Genomic DNA, 24,513 nt, shown 5'->3' with positions numbered 1-24,513 from the left:
ATAAAATACAGGAGAAAACTGTTTTTTGTGTATTTTTTTTTAAAATGAGTTTAAAATGAACATGTAAGATTGATTTCAGTAAAACGCTTTACCAAAACATCATTAGCAAAATAAATACCCACAAAATTGTCTTGCAAATATTACTAACAAAATCTTCTGAAGTTAAAACATTTTTTGCAAAGATCTGCAACATTAATCCTAAATCTGACTTTGATTTGTGTACCTTCTATATGTGTTATATTCCGACTTTCACTAATACAATATATACCCATCCTCTTTCTTCTGTCTAAAAGAGAAAACAGTATGAACACATAAAGAAAACATAGCGATCTTTGCAAGGCAGTCCCACAAGGTCTAATTTATGGAAACAAAACACTTTCCCATTTCCAATTATCAACTGCGTACTGATTTCCTAGGCTCAGGCCTTTTTCTTTTTGTTTAAGATAAGGTCTTTTTAAAGGTCTTTAGAGTTTCTTCATATTAATCTTTTTTGTTTTTTAGGCTTCAATAGAACCAGATTACGGCAACATTCAATCAGTAAAAAATAATAACGAACTTTTACGGTGCTTCCAAGTACTAAGTATGATTTAGTTATTGTTTGTTCAGAATGTTATGTATTGTTTCCTTATTTCTTATCTTTCTAAATACCTTTGTAGGTGTTAAAATTAATTTTGTTTTGTTTATTTGTTTTAGCTCAAACTTTTTCAGATCGTGTAGTGGGTTTTCTGCAAATAAAACTGGAAGCAGGTCAAGAAAAATCGAAAGCTGCAACAATATCAATTATCAAACATCTAATAAACTCTTCAGGTTTGTTTTTCTTGCCTTTTTATAAAATTGACATTTCAGAATGCGCAGGTTAATTTTCATGAGGTGAATTATTAATGGTTAATGTAGTGGGGAATTTTTTTTTTAACAATATTTGTGAGTACAAGGAGGTTTAGAATATGAACAGGTACTATTACGATTTTTTTCCATGAGATTTTTTTGCAAAATAATTGCTATTGATTGCCTTTTGATTTATTTTAACAAAAAATAGTGAACTGCTACTTTTCTCTAAAACTGGACATCCATCTTGCCTAAATTTGCAGTCATAGACTTTTTTCTGTTATACTGATGTATTATGTTAATTATGTTTTAATTCTTTTAGATACTTATCTACAAAATAAAAAGGAGTTAATACTTTCTAGTGTTAGCATACTATTGAACGAAAATAATTTAAAGGTAAAATCACCAAGTAACTTGAATTGCACTGAATCAAATCTCTTCTGATAGTATGGCTTCCAAACACCTTCCTGATCTATTTGGGGGCACATCTTCTTTCCAAGGGCAACAAAAAAATTGATAAGAAGTACAAAAATTTAGGTTTTACGAAATTTAATGTTACCATTTCCCTTTTTTACAAATGAGTTTTCAAAAGGAAAGATTGGGTTGGTGTTGTTTCAATTTTTAGTTTTATAAAATTAATTACAGCTTTTTCTATTGTGCCAAAAAAGTAAAAAATGATACTTGTTCCAAACTTACAATAAAAGTACTAAAATATTGTAATAAATAAATAATTTAATGAACGGATGAATGAATGAATAAATATGACTGAACGATTAAGCGAAAACATAAATAAATTAATATAGATTAAACGTGCTTTACGATTTTGTGTTATTTTTTAGTATTTTTTTATTGACATAGGTCTGTCGTTCATTTGCACAGTGTATAATCGCAATGGCACACCATGATTACCTTGGATTGGAAGGTGGTGGAAAGATGGTGGAATTTGTTGTTCGAATGTGTGCCTTACAGGATGATGAGGTTAGTGGTAGTGGTATTCGCCCCTAAAATTCATATTGGCATGCAGCAATTGCCAGTGTGATAAATAATTGCAAATTTGTTTCATCAAGTGCAATGTTATTTTAAGAGCACAGAAAAGTTCCGGATTGTTGGATTAAAGAATGTTGTACCCATAATACCCATGTTAAGAATACTGACAATATTCAAAAATTATATAAATGCAGTGCTTAAAGGGATTCCTGCATTAAAAATGATATTTTTATATGTTGTGGAGAATAAAAAGTTGTTTATCAAGTCCTTTGAAATTTTTTTCAAATCTTTTTTCGTTCTGAAGGTATTTAAAATTTTAAGTAATTGAAGTCCGGGATCCTATGATGCTGTAAGAAAGTTTTGAAAAATCCTGACATTATATTTCTACCAGTAATTAAAGATGAGATCATTCTTAAACTACAAAACTTTACACATGCCTAATCATCAGAAGCATAAGTCCACACTGCTTAAAAGTTTTGATATTATGTAACTTCGCATGATATTTCAAATATTAATTTATGCTTACTACCCTATTATATCATCAATGATGATGTCATACAGCCAGCTGGAAATCTTTTAAGCCTGATATCTTGAGAACGAAAAAAGATTTTTAAAAAATTCCAAAATCTTAATAAACAACTTTTTATACTCTAAACATACAAAAATATCATTTTCAATCCAGGAATCCTTTTAAAATAACGACTGATCCACGGTCCTTGACTTCCGAAATTTAACAATTGACCATAAACAAACAATGTATAACTGGAATATTTAAAAACAGTTTTATGTCATTATTGGGTACATTAAATTGGAAAGAAAAATTATTTAATTGATGTGCCTTTTTTATCGTTGGTGGTTAATTTTAACTTCTATATTACAGATCCCTATAAAAAGTTGATATTATCGAACTTGATTTCGTTTGAAATTAAGACGTAGCCAAAGCATAAAAAATTTTGCATTTTGCAAAGAAAATTAATTCTTAAAAGTCATAGATGCAAATTTTTTAATAAAGTATTCATGTTATATTATTGTGCGCGTTTTTTACACAGAATTTTTTATGTTTAATAATGCTTGCTACATCTTGTCAACAATGTGCAAAAAAATAATGATAACGTTTCATTATTGTTCCAAAGAATCTTTTGCATTTTACGATTTCTCATTAAAAAGTTAGGGTATGTTCAAGAATTAGGGTATTCTTAAAAATTCTTACACGTACGTAACCTTTCAATTTCTCAGGGCTAATCCTCCGCCATTCACTAGGTTTTATACTAGAAACTTTTGTAAAATTGATTGATAATAATTGCAGTATAGTTGTCTTTGATTGAAACATTCCTAATTTCACCATTACAACATCATCAGCTCATGTAAAGTAAAAAAACAAATCAATGTGCCTTCTTTAGAAATCAACAAAGCGTCCTCAAGATGGAGATGTCGTAACTGTAGCTTCTGTTAAATCAATGTGTCAAAATGTACTTCATTTGATGTCGACCACTATCGATGTTATGGAGAATGTAAGTAAACAAACAACTCTGAATAATCTTGAATTATGCAAAAGAATTAAAGTTGATTGTTCATGAAACTTTAGGACAGATTCACCTCAAGCGAAATGCTAAACTAAACATTTTAATATTGGATATGCACTTTATTTTATTCTTACATGTATACTCTCTTTTCATATGTTTTAAGTTTTCTTCGTTTTTCTCAATGATGTGTTAAAATAAAAAATTGATATATCTTATGACTTTGTAACAGTTAGTGAAGAGGATTGAGCACTGCTTTATTATGTGTTATAAAAATATTTACTTATTAATCACCACCAGACCATGAAGCTTGAGTGGGTCCACACTATTACTTTGAAGGTAATTTTGATAGCTTAACGTCAAAGAAATATTAAGATCACTGGATTCATTGCATTGCACTTATCTATATAATAATACGCTTGTGTGAGTGACCATGTGATTCCACGACACAAAAAAGTATTCTTTTTCACGACGTGGCGTTACGCTAAAATTTACCAAGTTAAAAAAAACGTGAATCAGGGGGTACTATTTAAATGTTTAATTCTCTTTTCTTATTACTTTAAAAAATAAAACTCTTTTTCTTTATTTTATTAAAACTAATTTTTATTTTATTTTTAAATGTTTTTATTTGTTTTTTTGTTTTAAAACCCTGGTTGGTCGTTATAGATGGAATAATTTAACTTTACTCCCGGTTTACCATGTGCGCGCCGTTTCTCATGGAAACAAAGTTTATCAACTGAAAAAAGAAAACCAAAGCGAAGAATCTTGTCTCTTTTTCAAAGTAATCCTGTAAAAAGTTATTTCAAACGATGTTTACTCATCATGAGGTTAGATTAAACCTTATTTGTTTCTTCTATCATTTTGGTGTTCTGGGACCAAGGTTGCTTTCTTTTTTAAAAAAAACTATCGATTTCAAATAATAATTCGAATCTAAAATGTAAAGAACAAACTTATTGTTGTAGAGCGGCTTTTGTTGTCGTGCGAGTTTAAAAAGTTTAGTTTTGTTATTAAGAAGAAAAATGTACGATGATATTACGTCAAAAAGAGAACTGATTGGAAATGTATCAGACAATTGCAGCTAGCTATACATTTTCAATTTGTTTTCTTTGGGATGAAGCAAAGTTTAGTAATCGAAATAAAAAAATGATTAGACTTTTCAAAGAGCCCTAGCTAGCGACCTGCTGGGAAAGCCAAAGAAAAACAGGTGTGTTGTTTAGATTATCTGGTAGAGAAATGAATTCAGGTAAATAACGATATTTAAGCCGTTTGCACTTTCAAAGCTAAACTTTGCCTTAAATATGAAGTGAAATATGTTTTGTCTTGTGCCTGAACATATTCTTTTTTGTAAGAATATACTCAGGGTCAGTTAAGAATATCTTAAGAATACGTCCAACCTCGTTTGTTTGTTATAAATATAAAAAGAATTTGTCAATAGCTATACCAAGCTTTATTTTATTAAGGCATTATATATTTTCAGGACATGGACATGCTAAGAATATATTTAGAATAATGGGGATAGTATTTGTCCAGAAAGTTGAGAACTTTTTTTGTAAGAATATATATACATATATACTATAAACAATGGGTCAGAAGTTTATATTATTCTAATTATTATTATATTATTCAAGATCATATGATTATGATTGTTTGTTCTAAATGTAAAAAAATTGCCAATAGCCATAGCAATATATAGCAAGCTTTATTTTATTGAGGCGTTATATATGTTTAGGCTACGAGGATAGTATTTGTAAAGAAAGTTAAGAACTTTAATTTCTAAGAGTATACTCTAAACAATGGGTCAGAATATACTAAGATTATGTCTAAGCTTGATCGTTTGTTCTAATATAAAAATGTGTATGATGCGCAAATTTAATTAGAAGTTTACTTTTTTATTGCATATCTAACAAACTGAACTTTTTTCTGTCCAAAGCAATGGGCCGTTACATGTAGCAGAATATGCCATTAGCTATAGCAACTTATAGCAAGCTTCATTTTATTAAGTCATTTTTTATACATATATATATTGAGACCATAGCCCTACTAAAAATGTATTAGGAACAATAAGAATAGTATTTGTCGAGAAAGTTAAGAACATTAAGGCTGAAACGGAATAATTCTTATAAAATACATGGTATATATCTTAGATGAGAATTTTATAAACTATAAAAAGTAATTTTTCCGTTGTTACTGGTTTTTAAATCAATGTTTACATCTGTTACATTATGATCGTTTGAAATATTATTCGATTCTTAAATTCAAAACGCTGCATTGTTATTATGCACGGCACGTTTGCGCATTGGGAGGGTTGCTGTATGCAATAGAGTAAATAGCTTATTTGGTATGATGCAACTGTACGTTGTGGAAAATTTGCAATTTTTTGTGTGACTTAGCAATTTTTCCTAATGTCTGGCATACTATTTTCCAAGGTGTACTTCTCGCATGGCAAAGAAGGTACAGTACAGTCCAGATTGTGTTGACTTTTTGAATTTTTATCTCATTTAATTTTTATTTTGTTGCATAACTTGCTTATATTTTTAAATGTTTTGTTTTAGCGGGTATAAAAATAATGCATATTGTAAGCAACCTCAATTCCAGGGCTTTTTTCTCTTTTTGCCATGCCGGTATAAAAAATACAAAGAGCCCGGGTCGAGGTTAAAATGTGATTTTTGAAAATTCAAATTACTGTGTTGTATGTTTTTGTTTGGTATCCCTTACATCGATTCAATGACAGATTCATTGGATTCTTTCACGGGAACGCAGATAACTGTTAATTTCTTATATCTTGTGTAAAACTTTAAAAGGGTTGTGTATGCAATAGACTGAATATCTGATTTTGGTATGGACATTTTGCATTTTTATTTATATTTTTGTTGCACCTGCTTATATTTTCAACGTTTTGGTTTCAACGGGTATAAATATAAAGCAATGCAGACTGTGAGCAACCTCAATTCCAGGGCTTTTCTCTCTTTTTTCCGTCCCGTTATAAAAAAGAGACAAAGAGCCGAAGTTAAAGTGTAAGTTTTAAAAATTTAAATTACCATGCTGTATGTTTTTGTTTGGTGTCCCGTACATGCATTCAATAAGAGATTTAGTGGATTTTTCCACGGGAATTCGGCTAGTCTATATAATACTTTTGCAATGTCGATTATATTTTTCAAAGTTTTCTTCAATAAAGTCTATAAAACATCACTTATAAATATGTTCTGTAAATTACCAAACTTTTAACGTTATAATAATATTAACGTCAAAGGAAAGTATATGAAATTAATGATGCCATTACACTTAAAACTTTGAGGCCAAATAACTTGGAAACGAAGTGGTGACGTCAATGTTTTTTCACCTCGTTGGTAACTAGGGACCACCTGGGACCAATTTGGGTAAGTTTCCCAAACCACAAGGTAGTTCCCAAATCACAAGGTAGATAACACTAGGTTGAGGATGGCTAGTGTAAATGTTGGTACTCTGACAGGTAGAGCAGGTGAAGTAGTTGAAATGTTAGAACGTAGATCTGTTGATATGTGTTGTGTTCAGGAAGTTAGGTGGAGAGGAGCTTCAGTGAGATTTATGGAAGGTAGGAGGGCAAGGTATAAGCTTTTTTGGATTGGTAATAGTGATGGATATGGAGGAGTTGGCATATTCGTTGCAGAGAAGTGGGTAGAAAAAGTAATAGATGTTATGCGTGTTAATAGTCGTATTATAGTGATAAAGTTTTTGATAGGTAATAGGATTGTCACTTTTCTGTCAGTTTATGCTCCACAGTGTGGACTCAGTGAGGAAGATAAAGATAAGTTTTATGATGAGTTAATAGCAGTCACATCAAAGTTTGGAGACACTGAACTTGTCATGGTGGGCGGCGACTTTAATGGTCATGTTGGGAAGTCATCTGAAGGTTATAGAGGTGTGCATGGAGGCTATGGATTTGGGAGCAGAAATAAGGAAGGGGAGAGATTGCTTGAGTTTGGAATGGCAACGGACATGGTGGTTTGCAACACATCATTCAGTAAGAGACAGAGTAGGCTGATAACATATGAGTCAGGTGGTTGTAAGACACAGATAGATTACTTCCTGGTTAGAAAGTCAGACAAGAAAGTGGTGAAGGACGTGAAAGTTTTATCGGGGGAAGAGTGTGTTTCCCAGCATAGGTTGCTGGTTTGTGATATTATCTTGAAGAGTGTTAAAGAAGCCAAGGGAAAGTACAGGCCCCGTCGAAAAGTCTGGAAGCTGAAGGAAGAGATTGTAGCAAGACAATTTAGTGCAAAAGTTCAGCAGTTAGCCTACAATAGTCAATGTGATAGTGACAATGTTGAAAGTACTTGGACTACTTTGAAGAATTGTCTTCTAGAAGCTTCTGATGATACCTGTGGGTGGACGAAAGGACCAGCTAGACATAGACAGACCTGGTGGTGGAATAATGAGGTTGACCAGTGTATAAAGGAAAAGAGGAAACTTTGGAAAGAGTGGAAGTCAGGTGGTAGTAAAAATATTTACTTAGAAGCTAAGCGTCGCGCTCGTACAGCAGTGTATAAGGCAAAATCAGAAGCAGAGAGAAACAGATTTGCAGATGTGTTAAGAAGGGAAGACCAGCGCAATGAGGTATTCAAGATAGCAAAGCAAATGAAGAAGACTAATCAAGATATATTATAGGTGAGAAGTGTATACGTAATGATGAAGGTGTTTTGGCTAGCACAGAGGAGGAGAAAAGGGTAGCTTGGAAGAATCATTATCAGAGGTTGCTTAACACTGAGTTTGATTTGGACGAGGATAATTTGTCTGATGATGATGTTGTAGAAAGGCCAGCTATGCAGATCAAGACAGAATGGGTAGTGGAGGCTATTAGGAAATTGAAGATTGGCAAGGCTGCAGGAGTATCAGGTATTGTTGCAGAGATGGTAAAAGCATCTGGATGTATTGGAGTTGAGCTTATTACAAGTCTTGCTAACCAGATTATAAAGGATGGTGCTATTCTGAGTGAGTGGCAGTCGAGTGTATTAGTGAATTGTTTCAAGGGCAAGGGTGATGCATTAGAAAGGGGTAACTATAGAGGTTTGAAGGTGGTTGATCAAGTAATGAAAGTTATTGAAAGAGTGATTGATAAGTTACTTAGAGAAAGAATTGATATAGATAAGATGCAATTTGGTTTTGTTCCAGGGCGCGGCACTACAGATGCAATATTTTTACTCAGACAGCTTCAGGAAAAGTATTTAGGAAGAGAAAGAATCTATATTTTGCCTTTGTAGATTTAGCGAATGCTTTTGATAGAGTGCCACGTAAAGTTATTTGGTGGGCTATGAGAAAATTAGGTTTGGATGAGTGGCTAGTTCGATGGTACAGTCTATGTACAGCAATGCTAGAAGTCGTGTCAGGATTAACGATTCACTTAGTGATGAATTTAGTGTAAATGTTGGTGTACATCAGGGTTCTGTACTTAGTCCTTTGTTGTTTGTTCTAGTCTTAAGCCTTGTCGATGGAGTTCAGAACAGGTTGTCCATGGGAGTTATTGTATGCAGATGATTTGGTTCTCATAGCAGAGTCGATGGAAGAATTAGTTGAAAAGTTTGAGAAGTGGAAGAAAGGACTAGAAGAGAAAGGGCTATAGGTAAACACAGCAAAGTCTAAAGTCATGATTAGTAGCATTGCAGCCAAGTGTGACCTTGTAGTTGGAAAGTAGCCTTGTGGAGTTTGCAGGAAAGGGGTTGGTAGTAACTCAATTTTTTGTCAGACTTGCAAGCATTGGGTACATAAGAAGTGCAGTAGTATTAGTGGAAGGTTAAGAGCTGACATTCAGTTTGTATGCAAGTGTTGCAAAGGTGAGATTATAGAGAATGAAGTATTTCCAGCTTTAATGATGTACAACAGTGGCTCGTTAGAGATAGTTGAGAACTTCTGTTACTTAGGTGATATGTTGGGCAATGAAGGGGGTGTTGGAAGAAGTGTTACTTGCAGGATAGGTTCTGCTTGGAAAAAGTTCAGAGAGTTACTTCCTTTGTTGACTAGCAGAGTCCTGTCAATTGAGGTAAAAGGTAGGTTGTATGAGGCCTGTGTAAGAAGTGTTATGTTGTACGGTAGTGAGACATGGGCAGTGAAGCAGGAAGATCTTGACCGTTTAGAAAGGAATGATATGAGAATGGTTAGGTGGATGTGTAACGCCAGTCTGAGAGACAGAAAGAGTTCAGATGAGCTAAGAAGCAGGCTAAGTCTCCGTAGAATTAAAGATGTTATCCAGATAAGAAGATTGAATTGGCTGGGGCACTTGGAAAGAATGGAGGAGGATAATTGGGTAAGAAAGTGTAGAGACTTGATAGTTCCTGGGGCAAAGCCCAGAGGCAGACCGAGAAAGACTTGGCAGGAGGTTATAAGGACAGACTTGATAGAGAGGAAGTTGAGTTTAGATCTAACACAGTCTAGATCAGATTGGAAGAGGGTCATTAATATACCCTGTCCAACCCATGCCAGCATGGAAAACGGACGTTAAGTCGAGAATGATGATGATGATGATGATGGTGTCCCCAAATCCATTTCGGAATGGACGGGTTAATGATGTCATCAAAAACCTTTATACCTTAATATCTCTGCAACCGTTTGTCAAAAGCACATAATCCTATACATTTTCTTGATCAGCGTTTCAAGATCTATACGATGAAGGCAACATGCATACAAATTTCTGAAAAAAATTTTTACAGTTTTGACTAGCCATTGCTGATATCAGCAAAATTATTAAAACCTTATATTTCCTTAGGCGTTTGCCAAAAACATATGATCCTGTATTATTTTGATCAGCGCTTTAACCTCTACACATTACAGGCAACGAATAAACTAAACTTCGGCAAATATCTGCACTGCTGACGTCAGCAAAAAATCTAACACAACCTATTTTTTTATTGTCCTCCTGCCTAAGTGGATTTCTCCACAGGCCTTATCGACTAGTAATGTTATTATCAAACGTGACGACAGGTTGGGAAAATTGACTGGAATCAAAATTAGTTGGATTCATACACTACTGAAGAAATTATTTTATATGTGTTGGACACTTCCTGATATCATCAAAAAATTTGAAATCCATTATATTTTTCTTTGTTGAGTACGTAGGTGAATTTTTGGGACTACACATTATTGTGTTTATACTCTAGATATTTTTTACTGTAAGAATACTTTATTGTGTTTAGGTGCTTTGGCCATATTTATTGGAATTTCTGCTACCTAGTCATTACACTGAATCAATAATGGCGGTATGTCGTGCTCTTTCAATTATTGCATCAAGGAAAAGAGAAGAAGAAGATGAGAGTTACATGATTCAATATACAGTTCAAGGTACTGTTAAGTTATATTCAAACTTCCGTTTTAGCTTTTATAATTTTGTGTAGCGAGAAATCCTAGAAATATTATCTGAGACGATTATTCTAAGTTTGTTTATTACTTTAATATTAAATGCGCAATGAGGTGTCACCTTGTTTGGCTTGCAGAAATATAAAGTTGCAGGAAAAATTCTAAAATGTTAAATATTTAATGTTTTTTTCGATGTTTTCTTATCGGAGAAGAAAATGCTACAAGCGAAGTTTTTGTAAGTGTCATGATTTTTGGCCTTTTTGGAATATTAATCCATGCTCAAGTTTTAAACATGCGGATGTGATTTTTTGACATCTCACACTCCAATTTATTGTGTTTTTAGTGAATGTGCCAAAACCACAAGCGCTTCTATCAAGACTTATTGTAAGTAGCTTGTAGATTTTGGATTACTTGACAAAAAATTACTTCTTAAATTCTTGATTACTTCTTATCTTTTGATTGAACATCCTGCACCCTAAGGCTTGTTTCACATAAATATTCTTTATTTTGTATTAGGTGATCACTGGACATCCATTAAAAGGAGGTGGTCGAGGAATACATATTCTGAACTTTTTGAAGTCATATTCACCTAATATACATCCCAACATCGTGGAAATGTGGGACACTGTCATTCCAAAACTTACAGTGTACTTAGAAGGTATGAGACTAGTATATTTTGATAATGCGTTAATGTTTGACAGTTGTAAAAATAGCTTTATCTTTAATGAGAGAAATGTTATATATTATTTGTTCATCTAAACTAGTTGCGTCACAATATTAATTATTTAGAAAATTCATACGACTCAGAAAACTGGAATCAAAAAGCATGGGAAGATCTTATTCTTAAGGTATCTGAAATATTACTGTACCCTTGTTTGCTTCTTCTGATTTTTATTTAAATATTTATTTGTGTTGTTCTTATTTTTGTTGTTATTTCTTTGTAGTTGTTAGCAAAAACCTTAAGTGCTGTTGATTCAGAAGAATGGTTCCTAGCATTTGGTCGTGAAATTGGCCTTCAATTGCCTTTGTATGCTGGTTGTACAGAGGAAAAGGTTTCCTTACGTACTTTTTTTATACTTTATAATTTCTCTCAATATTTCTTTCTATGTTGACTCTTAATATTTTAGAACTTTCTCTACAAATGCCTTGGTGTAGTTTTACGTAAAATTGGAACTACAGACTTTATTAGAGAGCATCTAAATTTAATATTTTCATCGGTTGATCATACCAATCAAACTGAGAGAGAGGGTTGCGCTGTTGGAGTTGGCTTTTGTGCCGCATCTCACCTTGATCAATGTTTGATGAAATTAGAAGAAGTTACGAAAACTCAAATGGTTCGTAAAGCAACAGGATTTATGGGATTAATTAAGGTACAAGAAATCTGAAATCATTTAAGCAATGGTGATGGATTTAGATAGAAAAGGGTTTTTTTTATTTTCTTTTTTTTTCATCTAGGATAAATCAGAAGCAGATGTGGAAAGAATAAAAAGCACAGTGATGTTGTGTTATGGATATGTTGTGTTCTATGGACCACCTGGGTACAGTGATAAATGATAAAAAAACTTTAATCAAGAACACCTAAATATAGGCAAACTTTCTTGTTTGTAAGAAATATTGTACCCCTTAAAAAGTCTGTTTTACATAGTAAAGTTTTCATTTTTTCGTGTTCCTACATAGTTTTCATGTTAACTGATTCAGAAACAAATTTTTGGTTTGATTTAAGTGTTTTAACCTTTTGTTTAGACTGGTAAGTGCACGGTTGGAATCAAATGTGATGCGAGTCATTAATCCACATTTTACAACCGTACGTGATAATAATGTGAAACAAAATTTAATTCGAGCTGTTGAATTGATTGGTCGAGCAGTGCAACCTAATCACTTGCAGAGTGAGAATTACGTGTTTACACGTAGAACAGATCTCTTAAAACACATGGAAGTACGTAAATTAATGTTACATCTATTGTTTTTGTCTTGTTTAAGTCCTTTGTTTTGTCTAAATATAATTATTTTTTAGGGGTTTTTAAAATCAGAATCAAAGACTGCAGCCACAGAGACACGGGCACTAGCAATCGATGCTATAACTAATTTAGTGTATCCTTGCATTGTTTGTTATGTTCTTTTTTTGAGAACTACGTCCCTGAAGCTGTTTTCAGTTTATAAACATTTGGACCAAGTAGCTTTAGACACTTTAATTTTTCAATATAAACATTTACGCAAAATTAACGTAGATTAAAATAAGGTTGCCGGTATTTCTTGCAAATACTAACAATGATTGGATTCAAGGTTTAACTCAGTTAATAAGTATGAAGGATAGTATTTTATGTTCTTATTTCAACCCACTAAGAACGCTAAGAGTGCTTTAAAATCGGGATTAGTAAAAGATGATACAGCCTTAATGTTTAAGTGCCATTACCTTGTATTATGTCAAGCATTTCATGTGTTAAAAACAAGAACTTAAAATTCAGGAAACATCACATCCAAATCAAAGAATGTTGGAACAGTGTTTGAGGGATGGGGGAATAAGTTATTTAAACATATTGGATGTTAAATATTTTTGAATCTTCTTTTCTTTTTATTTAGTTTTTAAAAGTAATGTATGTTTAGTTTTTGGAAGTATGTTTATTTCTTTAATAAGGGATTATTAGTAAGTTGGAAGAAAGTGTAAATGATACAGACATTTCAGAAATTGTTGGCGTATGCTGCAGCAATGTCTACCCTGTTTCTATATTGTCTTCACAGCAGTCACCATTACGTGGTAAAGATACCACTACCCAGTCAGAGGTAATAAAAATTATTAAAGATGCAAAAATATTTTTTTAAAGAAATCGTTTTATTTACGCAAACGGTATAATGTCTTTAAAGAGGTTTGCTAAGTAAAAAATTTTCATTAATTTGATGATGTTTAGGAAGAGGCAGAGAAATTGATAAACTCAGCAGTCGAAAGTTTAAATGCGTTGATGAAAGAATTATCTAGTCGAGATCCAAAGCCATTACCTCTCCAATCACTTCTCAAGGTATTGAATCTCAAGACAGTATGCGTTACAAGATGTATTATTAACATTGTTGTTGACATAACTCTCCAAGAAAATAGGATAAGGAATGATGGTTTTGTCTCTGAACTTTTTTGCAAGAACCTTGTTTTACTTTTTCTCATGGCTGATCTTCTTTACTTTGCATTCTTAATAAAAAATAGTAGTAGTAGAACTCTTCATAAATGTGTTGATTTTTTGTACGATCTATCAATATTGATCACATACCTATCATCAGCCAATATAGCAGCATTTAAGTGTTTCATATTTTTTAGCTGCTGGAACCATACATGACTTCGGCTCAGAATTATGAGCGAGAAAGAGTTTTCCTTACTGTCAAAGTTATACTTCAAAACTATTTGAATGTAGCCAATTTTTCTGTAAGTTTTCATCTACATTTATGTACTTCTTAATAATACCAAAAATTCTGTGCTGAATCAAAAGCTACTTGATTTTTAAATGATTTTGACAGGGTGGTATACATTTCAACACCTTGGGTTACATTCTGGGTCGATTTTTACCACGATGTACTGATCCAGTGACTTCAGTGCGTCAAAATAGCATGCAGTGCGTACAGTTACTTTTGACTATCAATGACCGATATGAAGGTTTGTAAACATTTTTACATGTGTATGGACCTCATCCCTAAATAATAAAATATTAGGCAAAAAAAAGATGTGAATATTGAATTTATTATCAAGAATCCTTTTTTATTCAATTTTTCAGGCGTTCCTCCAAATGTTAATGATGATCGCATTCAAGGTTTAACTCAGTTGAAAGAAAGTTTAAACAAGAGCGAACCATCTGTTCTTTTTAATGTTGTGAATGAGCTCTCTATGGTAACTTTTTTGTATTCAAGTTTCAGCTAGCATAATACCAATTAAATAAGTAAATATTTGCTTCATGCGACGGCAAATCTTGGCTTGTCTGATTTCCCCTTTTTTATGTTTTCCTTTTTTTGTAAGTAGTACTAAACCAATGCCAATTTTAATCAGTGTATTATTTTCTCACTCTTCAGCGAAACACAGTAAAATGTGATATCTGTCACAAAAAAAAGGTTTACTGTCTATTCCAGTCTCTGGTCTAACACAAATATGGTACCTCCTTAAAATAATCGGTCATAGTGTATTCTGTGTGATCATTCAATTGCCATGTATCAATTTTTATACTTGGGTTGGTAGTCCAACTTTTACTGGGATGGGAATCTGTTTAATAAAAGATTGCAAAGTTGAAATTTAAATTGCAAAGGAGGGTTGGAAAATGTCAATTAAAAAAAAAAGGAAAGAAAGACCAAAAGATTTTTTAAAATCTCATGTAATTTTTTGATAATTTTGTTAATTTTTGTAAAAATTAGCTTTAATATGAGCAACGACCTGTGCGAGAGATAGAAAACACTTGTCTTTATAGTTTTATGTAACTACTAATGGTTAAAATCGACACTCAGTTGTGTCGGTTTCACTTTTCTTTCGTATTCGCATAAAGTTAACAATTTCATGGTTTCTTAGTTGAGTTTCTAGCCTTATCAACTTTAAAACAATTCCTTGAATTATTTTTCTCAAAACAAATAAGCATTGCAGCTCTGCAAAATGACAAGTTGGAATTACAATTTTTGTTTAAAAAAGACTGGAAATTGTATTTTGACCAACCTAAAGCTATACTAAAAGTTTAATATTATAATAGACACAAAATTTATTATTCGTGCAAAATAAGGATTTTTGATTTTTTCAACCTTTGGGAATTCTCATATTTTTGTTCTTTAGTTTATTTTCTTTGCATTTAATGCTCAAATTCTAATTTAACTGATTTGTCCATTTCCTGTCTAGATAGAGGTCAAGGATTTCTTAACGTTTTAGGCATTTCAATTTTAAAATTTGTTTTTCTTGCAGGTAATCAGCAAAAAGACACCAGATGAGCAAGTCAAAACACTTGTATTTTCACTTACAGATGGCCTAAAAGATCCCCACTGTCAAAGTTCCAGTGGTGCATGTGCCATGTTGAATTGTTTAATGAAATTTCGTGGTGCAGAGCTTGGAAAAGAAGTATAATTTTTTTTTTTTGTTTTCCATACACCTTTCCATAAATTCTAGTTTTTACCATTAGTAATTTTAAGTTTAGATTTTGACATTTTTTGGCGTTATGCATCTGACGTGTTTTAAAATCTTTCAACCCCTTCTTTCTTTTCTTATGAATTTTACGTTATTTTTTATGTCCAAAGCTTCCATACTGTCATTTGTTTTTTGTTAATAACCTCTTTTTAATAGGCCTACTCGTGATTTTTAACAAAACACGTAAATAGCATACACACACTTAAATACGTGTAAATCGATTTAGGCATGCTGTTATTAGTACGTACAAAATTCCAAACTTTATAAGCAGCCAACCCTTATCTCCATGTCTAAAATCATCCTTAAAATACAGGACGTGTGCTTTGCGCTACACATACCAACATTTTTCTAAAAAGACCTGAATGAATTTTTCCATGTAAAATAAAATAATGTCTCTATTCTGATACCTCTGCTTATTATTTTCTGTTTATTTATAGGTCCATACTTTAGTCAAAGAAATTGTTGACAACTTAAGCGTTGTCAGTTTTAATCAAACCATTACTGGTTCACTAGTTGCAATGAGGACATTAGCTACGCATCACTTGATACAAGTGTTGCAGGCTTTCCTGGATTTCCCAGTACCATTTAAATCGTAAGTAATAATATTAATTAACTGTGAAGAGAAAATGACCAGAAATTGAACCGACATTACCAACATTACCTCTTGCAAGTTTCTATCATTTTGTGTTTTAAGCCTCTGGGAAGAAACAAATTACATGTAGAAATTTTTTTTACAAATTGTTTTTTGGACATTTCTGACGATGTCGTGTCTTTAAAATATTCAGAAAATGGATAAAAGAGTACAACTTCAAATTCATTTTCCTACACAGAGACTGATACAGATTTTAATATGTGTGTTTTTTAATTTTTTTTGTAACTGATTTATATTCTTAGAACTGTATGTGAATTTTGGAAAACACTAGCAAAAGACAAAGATCTCACCTCAGATGCATTTGATCATCTGCTTGATTTGTTGCATCGTTCTCCTCCTTATACTGAACACGAAGATACCAAAGATAAGTTCAAAATGACTCGAATTGCAACACCTTTGTCACTTGCAGTTAGTATATTATTTTTTGTTTGTAAATCAGCAGGCACCCCTAACATTTTTCACAAATAGCTTAGATATCTCTAAAAACACTATTTTTTCAATCTTAACACAGGACAACTTCCCCAATTAAAAATCTGTAGGTCTTAAATTTAGTCCAAATTAATTCTTGGGCCCTAAGGCAGGGATTGCGACACTTTGTCAAATTGTTAAAATTTTCTGGCTTGAGAATATTTTTGCAATTTTCTTAAATCGACCTCAAAATTTTTGTCTCATTCTACTTCTACAGAGTTTAATAAGCAACATGTTAAGTTCAAACTTTGGGAATTGAAAAAAGACAAAAATCCAGTTTGTGATACAAAAAGTATTACCTCCATAGTTGCATTTGCAAATCGAACTAAAATAGTTGACATGAATCTTAATGAATTCCATTCATACTCCATAAACATGTCATTCTTTAAAAACCTGACAAACTTAGCCCACAAACATAGTTAAGAAGCCCTCAAATATCATAGCCCACAAACATAGTTAAAAGCCCTCAAATATCATAAATAAAAACATTCCAAAGGAACTCCAAAACTGCATAAATGCTTCTTGAAACTACTTAACTTTCATTTTGAAATGAAGTAGGATGCCTGTAATTGGTTTTATTTCCACAATTTGGGTGTGGTGCCAACACTATTTGTCATAAATAAAGGTTATCTGTTTAGTTTTAATCAGTAATTTTACTAGTAACCAATTAAATTTAATTATCAACCTTTTTTTAATATACATTCATGACATACATTTACAATCCTTTATCTTAGGTGTCTGCTGCTCTAACCGAAATTTTTAAAGTACCTGAATCTGAAGTTCTGGTATCCAATTTATTTCCAAAACTTCTTTCGGCTACTTTGTTAAGACTTGGTTCATGTGTGGATGTGAAGATATCAGTCCAAGATCATATAAAAGGGAAGAAAAAGGAAGTTATCTCAACAATCTCTCCTATGAGGTATAAATGCACTGCCTTAGGAAAGCACTAAGCACTGTTCTGTTTTGTTTTTTTGGCAACTGGCATGCAGAAGCTCCATTTCCTTGTTTATCAGTTATGCTAGGAAATTCCCTGTTGTTAAAAACATAATTCTAAATTTGAATTCGCTAAGGTAATACCAGTTTTTTTGGAAGAACGACTAAACCAATACACTTTTCATTGAAGAGACGGGTGTAAAGAATTAATGTTTGGTAATTATATTTGTATTTACCAAACATTAATTTTATTTGCACTTGTCTCTTTATAAAACAAGGGTATAGGTTTAGTCGTTCTTCCATCTTGATTCAAAAAATGAAATATTTAGTTTACTAATGTATTAAAAAATCTATAATGTCGGTTTTAGGCAATAAAAAGTTTGTTTATGTTTTGCGATGAACTATTTCCAGCACATTTGTTAATGCATTCTTTTCATTAAAAATTTTGACATTGATCTTCTAACGGACGTTTAGAAAAGCGAACTTGATTTTGCGAATTTGATAAAGGCTACCAAGCATTTACCTTGCGTTTATCTTTCTAAGTTACCTAAATTCTAATCAGTGTGTTTGGTAAAACCTCAAGAATGAACCGCAATTAAAACGAGGAACTTTTGTGCTCCATTGAACAACAGTAAGGAGGACGACTTGGGTTACCTGAACTGTAAGACAAACAAACACCATGCACAACAATATGCTTCTACGTTAAGTTTGAAGTATTTTGAAGAGTTCTAAAACCCTCTTTGCTGCATCTTCTAATGCTCCATATTCGTGTGTATTCAGAGGTTTAGGCAAGTCAACTTTCAAAGCATTCACAACAGCCACCTTTTAAATACCCTGTTTATATTATCCCGATAAAAATTGAGTATATCCAGTCCCAACATGTAAAATTTAATCTAAGAACATTTAAGAAAATTTTAATCAAGAAAGACAGTGTATTAAAGTCTGAATGCGTTTATCTTTTCGTTGCAGTATGGCTATTATTTGTTTCAAAGAATTCATTAACCGAACTAAATGCACCTCCTTGAAGAAACAAATTGATGATAAGGATGTTTGGTCTTTGTTTGATGATACGGCTACATTTTGTGATGGTTTACAACTAGTCGTTGTGTGAGTAAATTTTCCTTCAAAAACAAAACAGAACCAAAGAAGAAGAATGCTTTATTTAAGTGGCTATCCTGCTGATTTCCTTTTGTGTTTATATAGCTAACCAATCATGTTCGCAAAGAAAGTTGAAATGATTTTAACTTTCAGTTTGGATCAAAACAGAAAATTTTATCAACCCATCGGATTTCAGAAATCACTTTCTTCTCTGTTTTATTCTTGAGTGGAAATCAGTATTGGCACGTTCTCACGTATCTTACGTATATATTACAAAGGCTCAATTTGTGTTTCCAGCCTAAGCTTTGAAATTGCTGAACATATTGTTTTCTAGGTGCTGAGGAACTTAATGTCTGCGTTTTGGTTGTAAATTTTTTAACATAATTATTGTTGTTTCTGTCACGTTTATTTGTTTTTGTCTTTCCAGAGCTTTGTGTGAATGTGAGCCATCTTCAATCAATGATCTTGTTTCGTCGCTTTTACCATCACTTTCAAGTCCATATGATACACAACGACTCGTGCCTGCTGCTGTGTTCGCTGAGGTATTCATGATTTCTTCAATTGAGCATAACTGCTTGATATAACGGGTTGTGGCACATCGGCTAACTTATCCATATACATTTGTGTGGAATTTTAAAACTCTGCCTGTCTGTGGTGGCTGTCAATTTTAGAGCGGTATAACTTTAACATGAAGGGAAATTTGCAAGGCATGATCTTTGAAAGTGCTATGTGTTCAAATAAAGCCTTACAAAGTTAACAAAAAATAAAACATCGCTGGGATTTAGTAATTCTACTAGCTAATGTTGAAGGTACCTTTGTTGTGTTAAAGAGTTTAAAAAAACATTGGAGTTTATTTATTTATTATTCCAGCTTGTTAACCAACGTTGTTGTGGTGATATGCAACTGGTCGAACTTCTCATGAACAGCTTGTTATCAAAACTTGTTGACCCAGCTCACTTAGTGAGAAAGTTATGCATCCGTGGGTTGGGTAATGTAGCCAGCGTGGGTGGTCAAAAGTTACAGACGTATTCAACAACAATTTTATCTGCAATGATGGCAGGTATGGATGATAAGGAGGATCCTGAGATGACTATCACATTGGAAGCTATGTCTGGCTTGACACGGATATTAGCACTTTTAGACGAAGGTGCTGTTCGTCAAATCCTTATCAATATTTGTCTGAGGATACGACCATGTTTTGAAAAGGTATATTTATGCATTAAAAGGGTTGGAAACGATTGATTTGTCTTAATTAATTTCTAACATTTAAGGATATTAAACCACTCCATAATTTTTTTCTCAAAAACTGAAAATTTAGCCACATTGAACACATGTTGATATTTTCCTGTTTATCTTTTTGCAATCATTATAATCTTTCTCAATTTTATCTCCTAAAATTTTTGTACTACAACCTTTTTTTTAAGCTTTAAAAAAAATTTTTAATTTATTAAAAAATTTAATTAATGAAAACGCTGTCATCTTCTCAAGTAAGGTTTAAAATTCGACTCTAAAAATTGTGACAACTCCTCCAGTGAGATCCAGTGTTTTGCCAAACAGTGGTGTTAGCAAAGCACAAAGTAATTCTACTTTTTTGTGACTACAATGATTGTGTTTGATTAGAGGTCTAGTCGGACCATTCTTAGTAGAAAATGGATACACGAATGTACCATGAAAAACTATCATTTGGCAACCCTTTTTCTCCATTTATATGACCTTCGTCTATTTTTTTCCAGGAGAACGCCTCTGTTCGAGCAGCTGCTATACATTTATTTGGTAATTTATCCCGCTTTGGTCATGGTCCATCAGAGAACTCCTTTTTAGAACAAATCCATACAAACTTTGTTAGTATACTGTTACATCTAAACGAAGAAACGATCGTTACCAAGGTAAGAGAATGTCATTCTTGTAATTTAGAGACTGGTAGGCATGCGCGGTTGCTACGAATATTTACTAAGCAAATATTGTTTTGGGCGACTTTAGTTTGGGAATTTAAAATTAAAAGCCACAGAGACTGTCATTTTGCCAGAGGGATTTGGAAAGATCAGATAAATGCATTGGTATCCGAACCAACGTCAAATTTGCTTTACTAATGTTTATTTTTACAGGCTTCTAAAGTTGCTCTACGTTTAATTGGTCCAAGACTTGGTTCCACCGCGATTAATGATATGTTCCAGAAACATCTTATTGAAGATGGGAATTTGCACTACGGAGAATTTATGAACGATTTATCTCGTCTTATCGTGAGTAATTTTTATCGTAATAGATTCACTTTCTAGTTTTCAATATTGATAACGCTTTGTCAATACACAAGTTTTTAGTCCACTGCAAAGCTGGATATTCATAAACTAGATACAGTGATTAATTTCCCCTCAGTTTTGTACTATCGTGGAATTCGAGCTTGTATATGAGAAGTGAGAATCAATTGTATCTGAAAAATTACCTTGAAGAATACTTTTTTGTGAGAATTTTTGTACACGGTTTTGCAAAGGTCGAGTGAGTTTTTAGATTGTGGGAATTTAATTTCGCGAAAAGGGTTAATTAAAAAATTTCGCAAGGATCAATTAGAAAGAAGACAAAATGTGTTTTTTTGAATTTTTTTATGATTGTATTTTTTAACTTTCCTATATTTACTGAAAAACTTGTCGTTGTAATTTTTGAGTTCAATGTTTTTTGTGTTTTTGTTTTTTTTGAAATTAATTTCGCAAAAAGCAACTATGATGAAAGTTCGTGAGAACTAAAGTACGCAAAATTTTAAGCATGTCATAAATTTGGAAAAATTAATTTTAGTAAAAATTTATTCCCGTAAGTTATGGGGAAAGAAAAGATACATTCCCTCAGATATCATTCTTTTAAATTATGCATGAATAGATAAAAATTATTGTTGTTTATATATATACCTTCATGGCCCAGACAAAAAGAAAATGTTCGTCATCTCATTGATTACTAAGGGCGGACAATTAGGGACAGTGATGTAAATTTTTTGGCACCCTAAAATACCCAACTCAGAAAGTTCAGTTTATGTGCAGAGAATCTGATGCTAAAATTTGGTAATTCCTTATAGTGCATCAAGGTCAAACTTAGCATAAATTTTTAAAAAAAACTAGCTAAAATTTTTTATTGGTACAAATTAATTGTTGGACCAAATACTTAATCTGCCTTAATTTTTTTTTTGCCTTAATCTTTGTCGCCACAAAATTTTGTCACTTCTTGCCGACAAAGTTTTGGCAGATCTAAAGAAAGAGATTATAATTTATTTTCAGATTGCAGATTACACCGATAAAATGAATTTCTATGTCATGGGATGTGTTACGTTTTTCAAAAGTAATTGGCCAGATGTTCGTGCTAACGCTGCGTTGTTTGTTGGCTTCCTGCTGGGTAATCTTAACAAAGAAGAACGTAATTCTGTGTCACTCGATCATGTCTGCAGTGGTAAGTAGATGGTATTATTGTTTTCACTTGTTCGTTTTAATGGTCAAAATGTTCATAATGTTATTTTACTACTAACTACTTGATGTCCGAGCAAGGGATGTGGGTTCTGTGAAAATCCTTAAGTACTGTCGTCTGCTGTTGTTCGTTTTACCTTTTTTAATGCGTTTTTAATGTTCAAAATGTGGTTTTACTAGAACTGGGGGGCTGGTAACAACTTTCCTCTGCCATAGCAAGGGTTTGTGACTACAATATATAGTGAGTGTTGTAGCTTCGAGCATTAGTCTTTTTAGAATTTAACAGTTTCTTTGTTAAGTCTAACGTGATTTAATACACCGTTGGCAAATATAGTTCCAATAAAAACCATGTTGTCCTGAGTAAATATAAATAATAATCTCTTGTTATATAACTTGTAAGAAAAAACTTGGCTAAAAACATTGCTAAATGTTTATTTTGATTTTGTTCAGTGAGATCTATGTGTGACATGTTTTTTTATTGTTTACATCTATGAATTTCTATTTTCAGCGTTGGTTGTGTTGTTGAAAGATCCCTCTGCATCAGTGCGTTCGAGAGCTGCAGAAGCCATGAGTTTGCTTTATGACTATTAGTTTTCACTGTACAAAGTAGATATGCAATTATATATTTTGACATTACGTAATGAGTACATGATGAGATCAACAATGTAAAGATCATATCGAAATTTTTACACCATTGGAAGTAAAAATTTATAAGATAAATAAACAATATCCCAAAATCTCCTAACTAGCCTAAAATTTGAAACAAAAAGATCGATTTCTAAAATTGCATATCCTGCATTTTTTCTTTCCAAATAGTGTTCTTGCTCTTCTGTTTTGACAAAAGGTTAGCCAGTATGCATATGTTGAAAATGGTGTGCTTAATAATAACTGTTTCCTTCTAAAAGTGTTCTTCTAATTTTTGACCCAAAGTCCTAAATTCTCCTAAATTTGTAAAATTTTAAATCTGTGGGCACCCTGGTCTGTTTTGTGGAATACAAAGGTCGTCGTAGATATTATATTTTCACCAAATATGTAAAAAAATTGGATTTCTTTGGATTGATTTTTCTTCTTCTCTGTCATATGTAAGTATGTAAAATGTCGACAACTAGCACTTTTCTTGCAGTTTCTACCAATTACTGTTTCATGTTTGGAACACTTCAAACAAATGTTAGAAGCGTCTTAAAAAATGGCTGAGGTTTTTCAAACAATATGTTTTGCATTTCGAACAATATTGTGATTAGTGGAAATATAACCAAGATTTGATTGAAGTCCATTAGTATTGGCTGTGTTTTTCGTATCCTTTTTGTCTGTTCTGCTTTAAAATTTTGATATAGTATTAAATTATTAAATTAATGTGTTTATTATTGAAATAGGCCTTTCCCGAATCTAGTGTTTTTTTAAAGCTCTAGATTGACATGTTATTTCGTTGTATTCGAACTTTTCTTCGTTGTATTTACATAGCTGAAGTTTATTTTAATTAGGTTATTGACATCAAAACAAACTTTCTTCGTTAAAATGAAAGGCCAACGCCTTAATTTGCAACAGAGTGTGAGTATAACGATAAAAAAAATTAGGTCGGTTTGATCTTTAGCTGTATGATATTGAAAATTTCAGAATTTGTTAAGTTTTAGGTGATGTGTTCAATTAATTTTTGTTAACTTTTGAAACAAAATGTAGCTCGTCAAGGAAAAAGAAATTCGGGGAAGGTTTATGTAATTTTGAGCTTTCCCAATACTTGTATGTTTTTGTCGCTGTTAGACAGTTGTTAGAATAATTGCCGCGAATATTTAAATCTGAAAAAGAAGGGATTGTGGACTTTAAATTTCGACATGATTAGTATCTGTTTGCCTAAATATCTCTATAAATTACTTGACTAATTTTTTCTATTTTTGTTTACATACCGCCATTTTTACAGGAAGAATGAAACTAAACTTATTATATAATACACGATCTTTTTATTTTTGTTTCTTTCTAAATTCTTTTTTGTTATAAGCATTAGAAAGATATTTTGAAAATTATTTCAATGGTAGAGATTATAAGAATATTTTTTATGACTACATTTTTTTTTTGATATTTCAAGTTTTGTTGTAAAAAAAAATATAATAAATTCACATGAATATTGAAGTATTA

At 32.3% G+C, this 24,513-nt stretch overlaps 1 protein-coding gene across 1 annotated transcript in view; it reads left to right on the top strand.

Moving 5' to 3' along the window:
- Positions 1-24,500, top strand: part of LOC130614789 (maestro heat-like repeat-containing protein family member 1) — a 37,245-nt gene extending 12,745 nt beyond the window's left edge. The window contains exons 9-38 of the mRNA XM_057436249.1: positions 502-580; positions 694-807; positions 1,148-1,221; positions 1,684-1,803; positions 3,213-3,323; positions 10,496-10,640; positions 10,999-11,039; positions 11,172-11,313; positions 11,445-11,503; positions 11,600-11,707; positions 11,783-12,025; positions 12,111-12,193; positions 12,399-12,591; positions 12,670-12,746; positions 13,301-13,436; positions 13,562-13,669; positions 13,960-14,064; positions 14,157-14,292; positions 14,411-14,523; positions 15,571-15,723; positions 16,227-16,381; positions 16,684-16,849; positions 17,644-17,828; positions 18,812-18,949; positions 19,368-19,482; positions 19,811-20,146; positions 20,674-20,826; positions 21,046-21,180; positions 22,201-22,369; positions 22,892-24,500. Coding sequence (XP_057292232.1) covers positions 502-580; positions 694-807; positions 1,148-1,221; positions 1,684-1,803; positions 3,213-3,323; positions 10,496-10,640; positions 10,999-11,039; positions 11,172-11,313; positions 11,445-11,503; positions 11,600-11,707; positions 11,783-12,025; positions 12,111-12,193; positions 12,399-12,591; positions 12,670-12,746; positions 13,301-13,436; positions 13,562-13,669; positions 13,960-14,064; positions 14,157-14,292; positions 14,411-14,523; positions 15,571-15,723; positions 16,227-16,381; positions 16,684-16,849; positions 17,644-17,828; positions 18,812-18,949; positions 19,368-19,482; positions 19,811-20,146; positions 20,674-20,826; positions 21,046-21,180; positions 22,201-22,369; positions 22,892-22,974 — 3,975 coding nt within the window. The 3' untranslated portion in view covers positions 22,975-24,500. The remainder of the gene's footprint in view (positions 1-501; positions 581-693; positions 808-1,147; positions 1,222-1,683; positions 1,804-3,212; positions 3,324-10,495; positions 10,641-10,998; positions 11,040-11,171; positions 11,314-11,444; positions 11,504-11,599; positions 11,708-11,782; positions 12,026-12,110; positions 12,194-12,398; positions 12,592-12,669; positions 12,747-13,300; positions 13,437-13,561; positions 13,670-13,959; positions 14,065-14,156; positions 14,293-14,410; positions 14,524-15,570; positions 15,724-16,226; positions 16,382-16,683; positions 16,850-17,643; positions 17,829-18,811; positions 18,950-19,367; positions 19,483-19,810; positions 20,147-20,673; positions 20,827-21,045; positions 21,181-22,200; positions 22,370-22,891) is intronic.
- Positions 24,501-24,513: the final 13 nt, after the last annotated feature.

Source organism: Hydractinia symbiolongicarpus, chromosome 11 (assembly GCF_029227915.1).
Source record: "Hydractinia symbiolongicarpus strain clone_291-10 chromosome 11, HSymV2.1, whole genome shotgun sequence".
In the NCBI taxonomy this organism is placed as follows: domain Eukaryota; kingdom Metazoa; phylum Cnidaria; class Hydrozoa; order Anthoathecata; family Hydractiniidae; genus Hydractinia; species Hydractinia symbiolongicarpus.
This window is presented reverse-complemented; position numbering and strand designations above follow the sequence as displayed.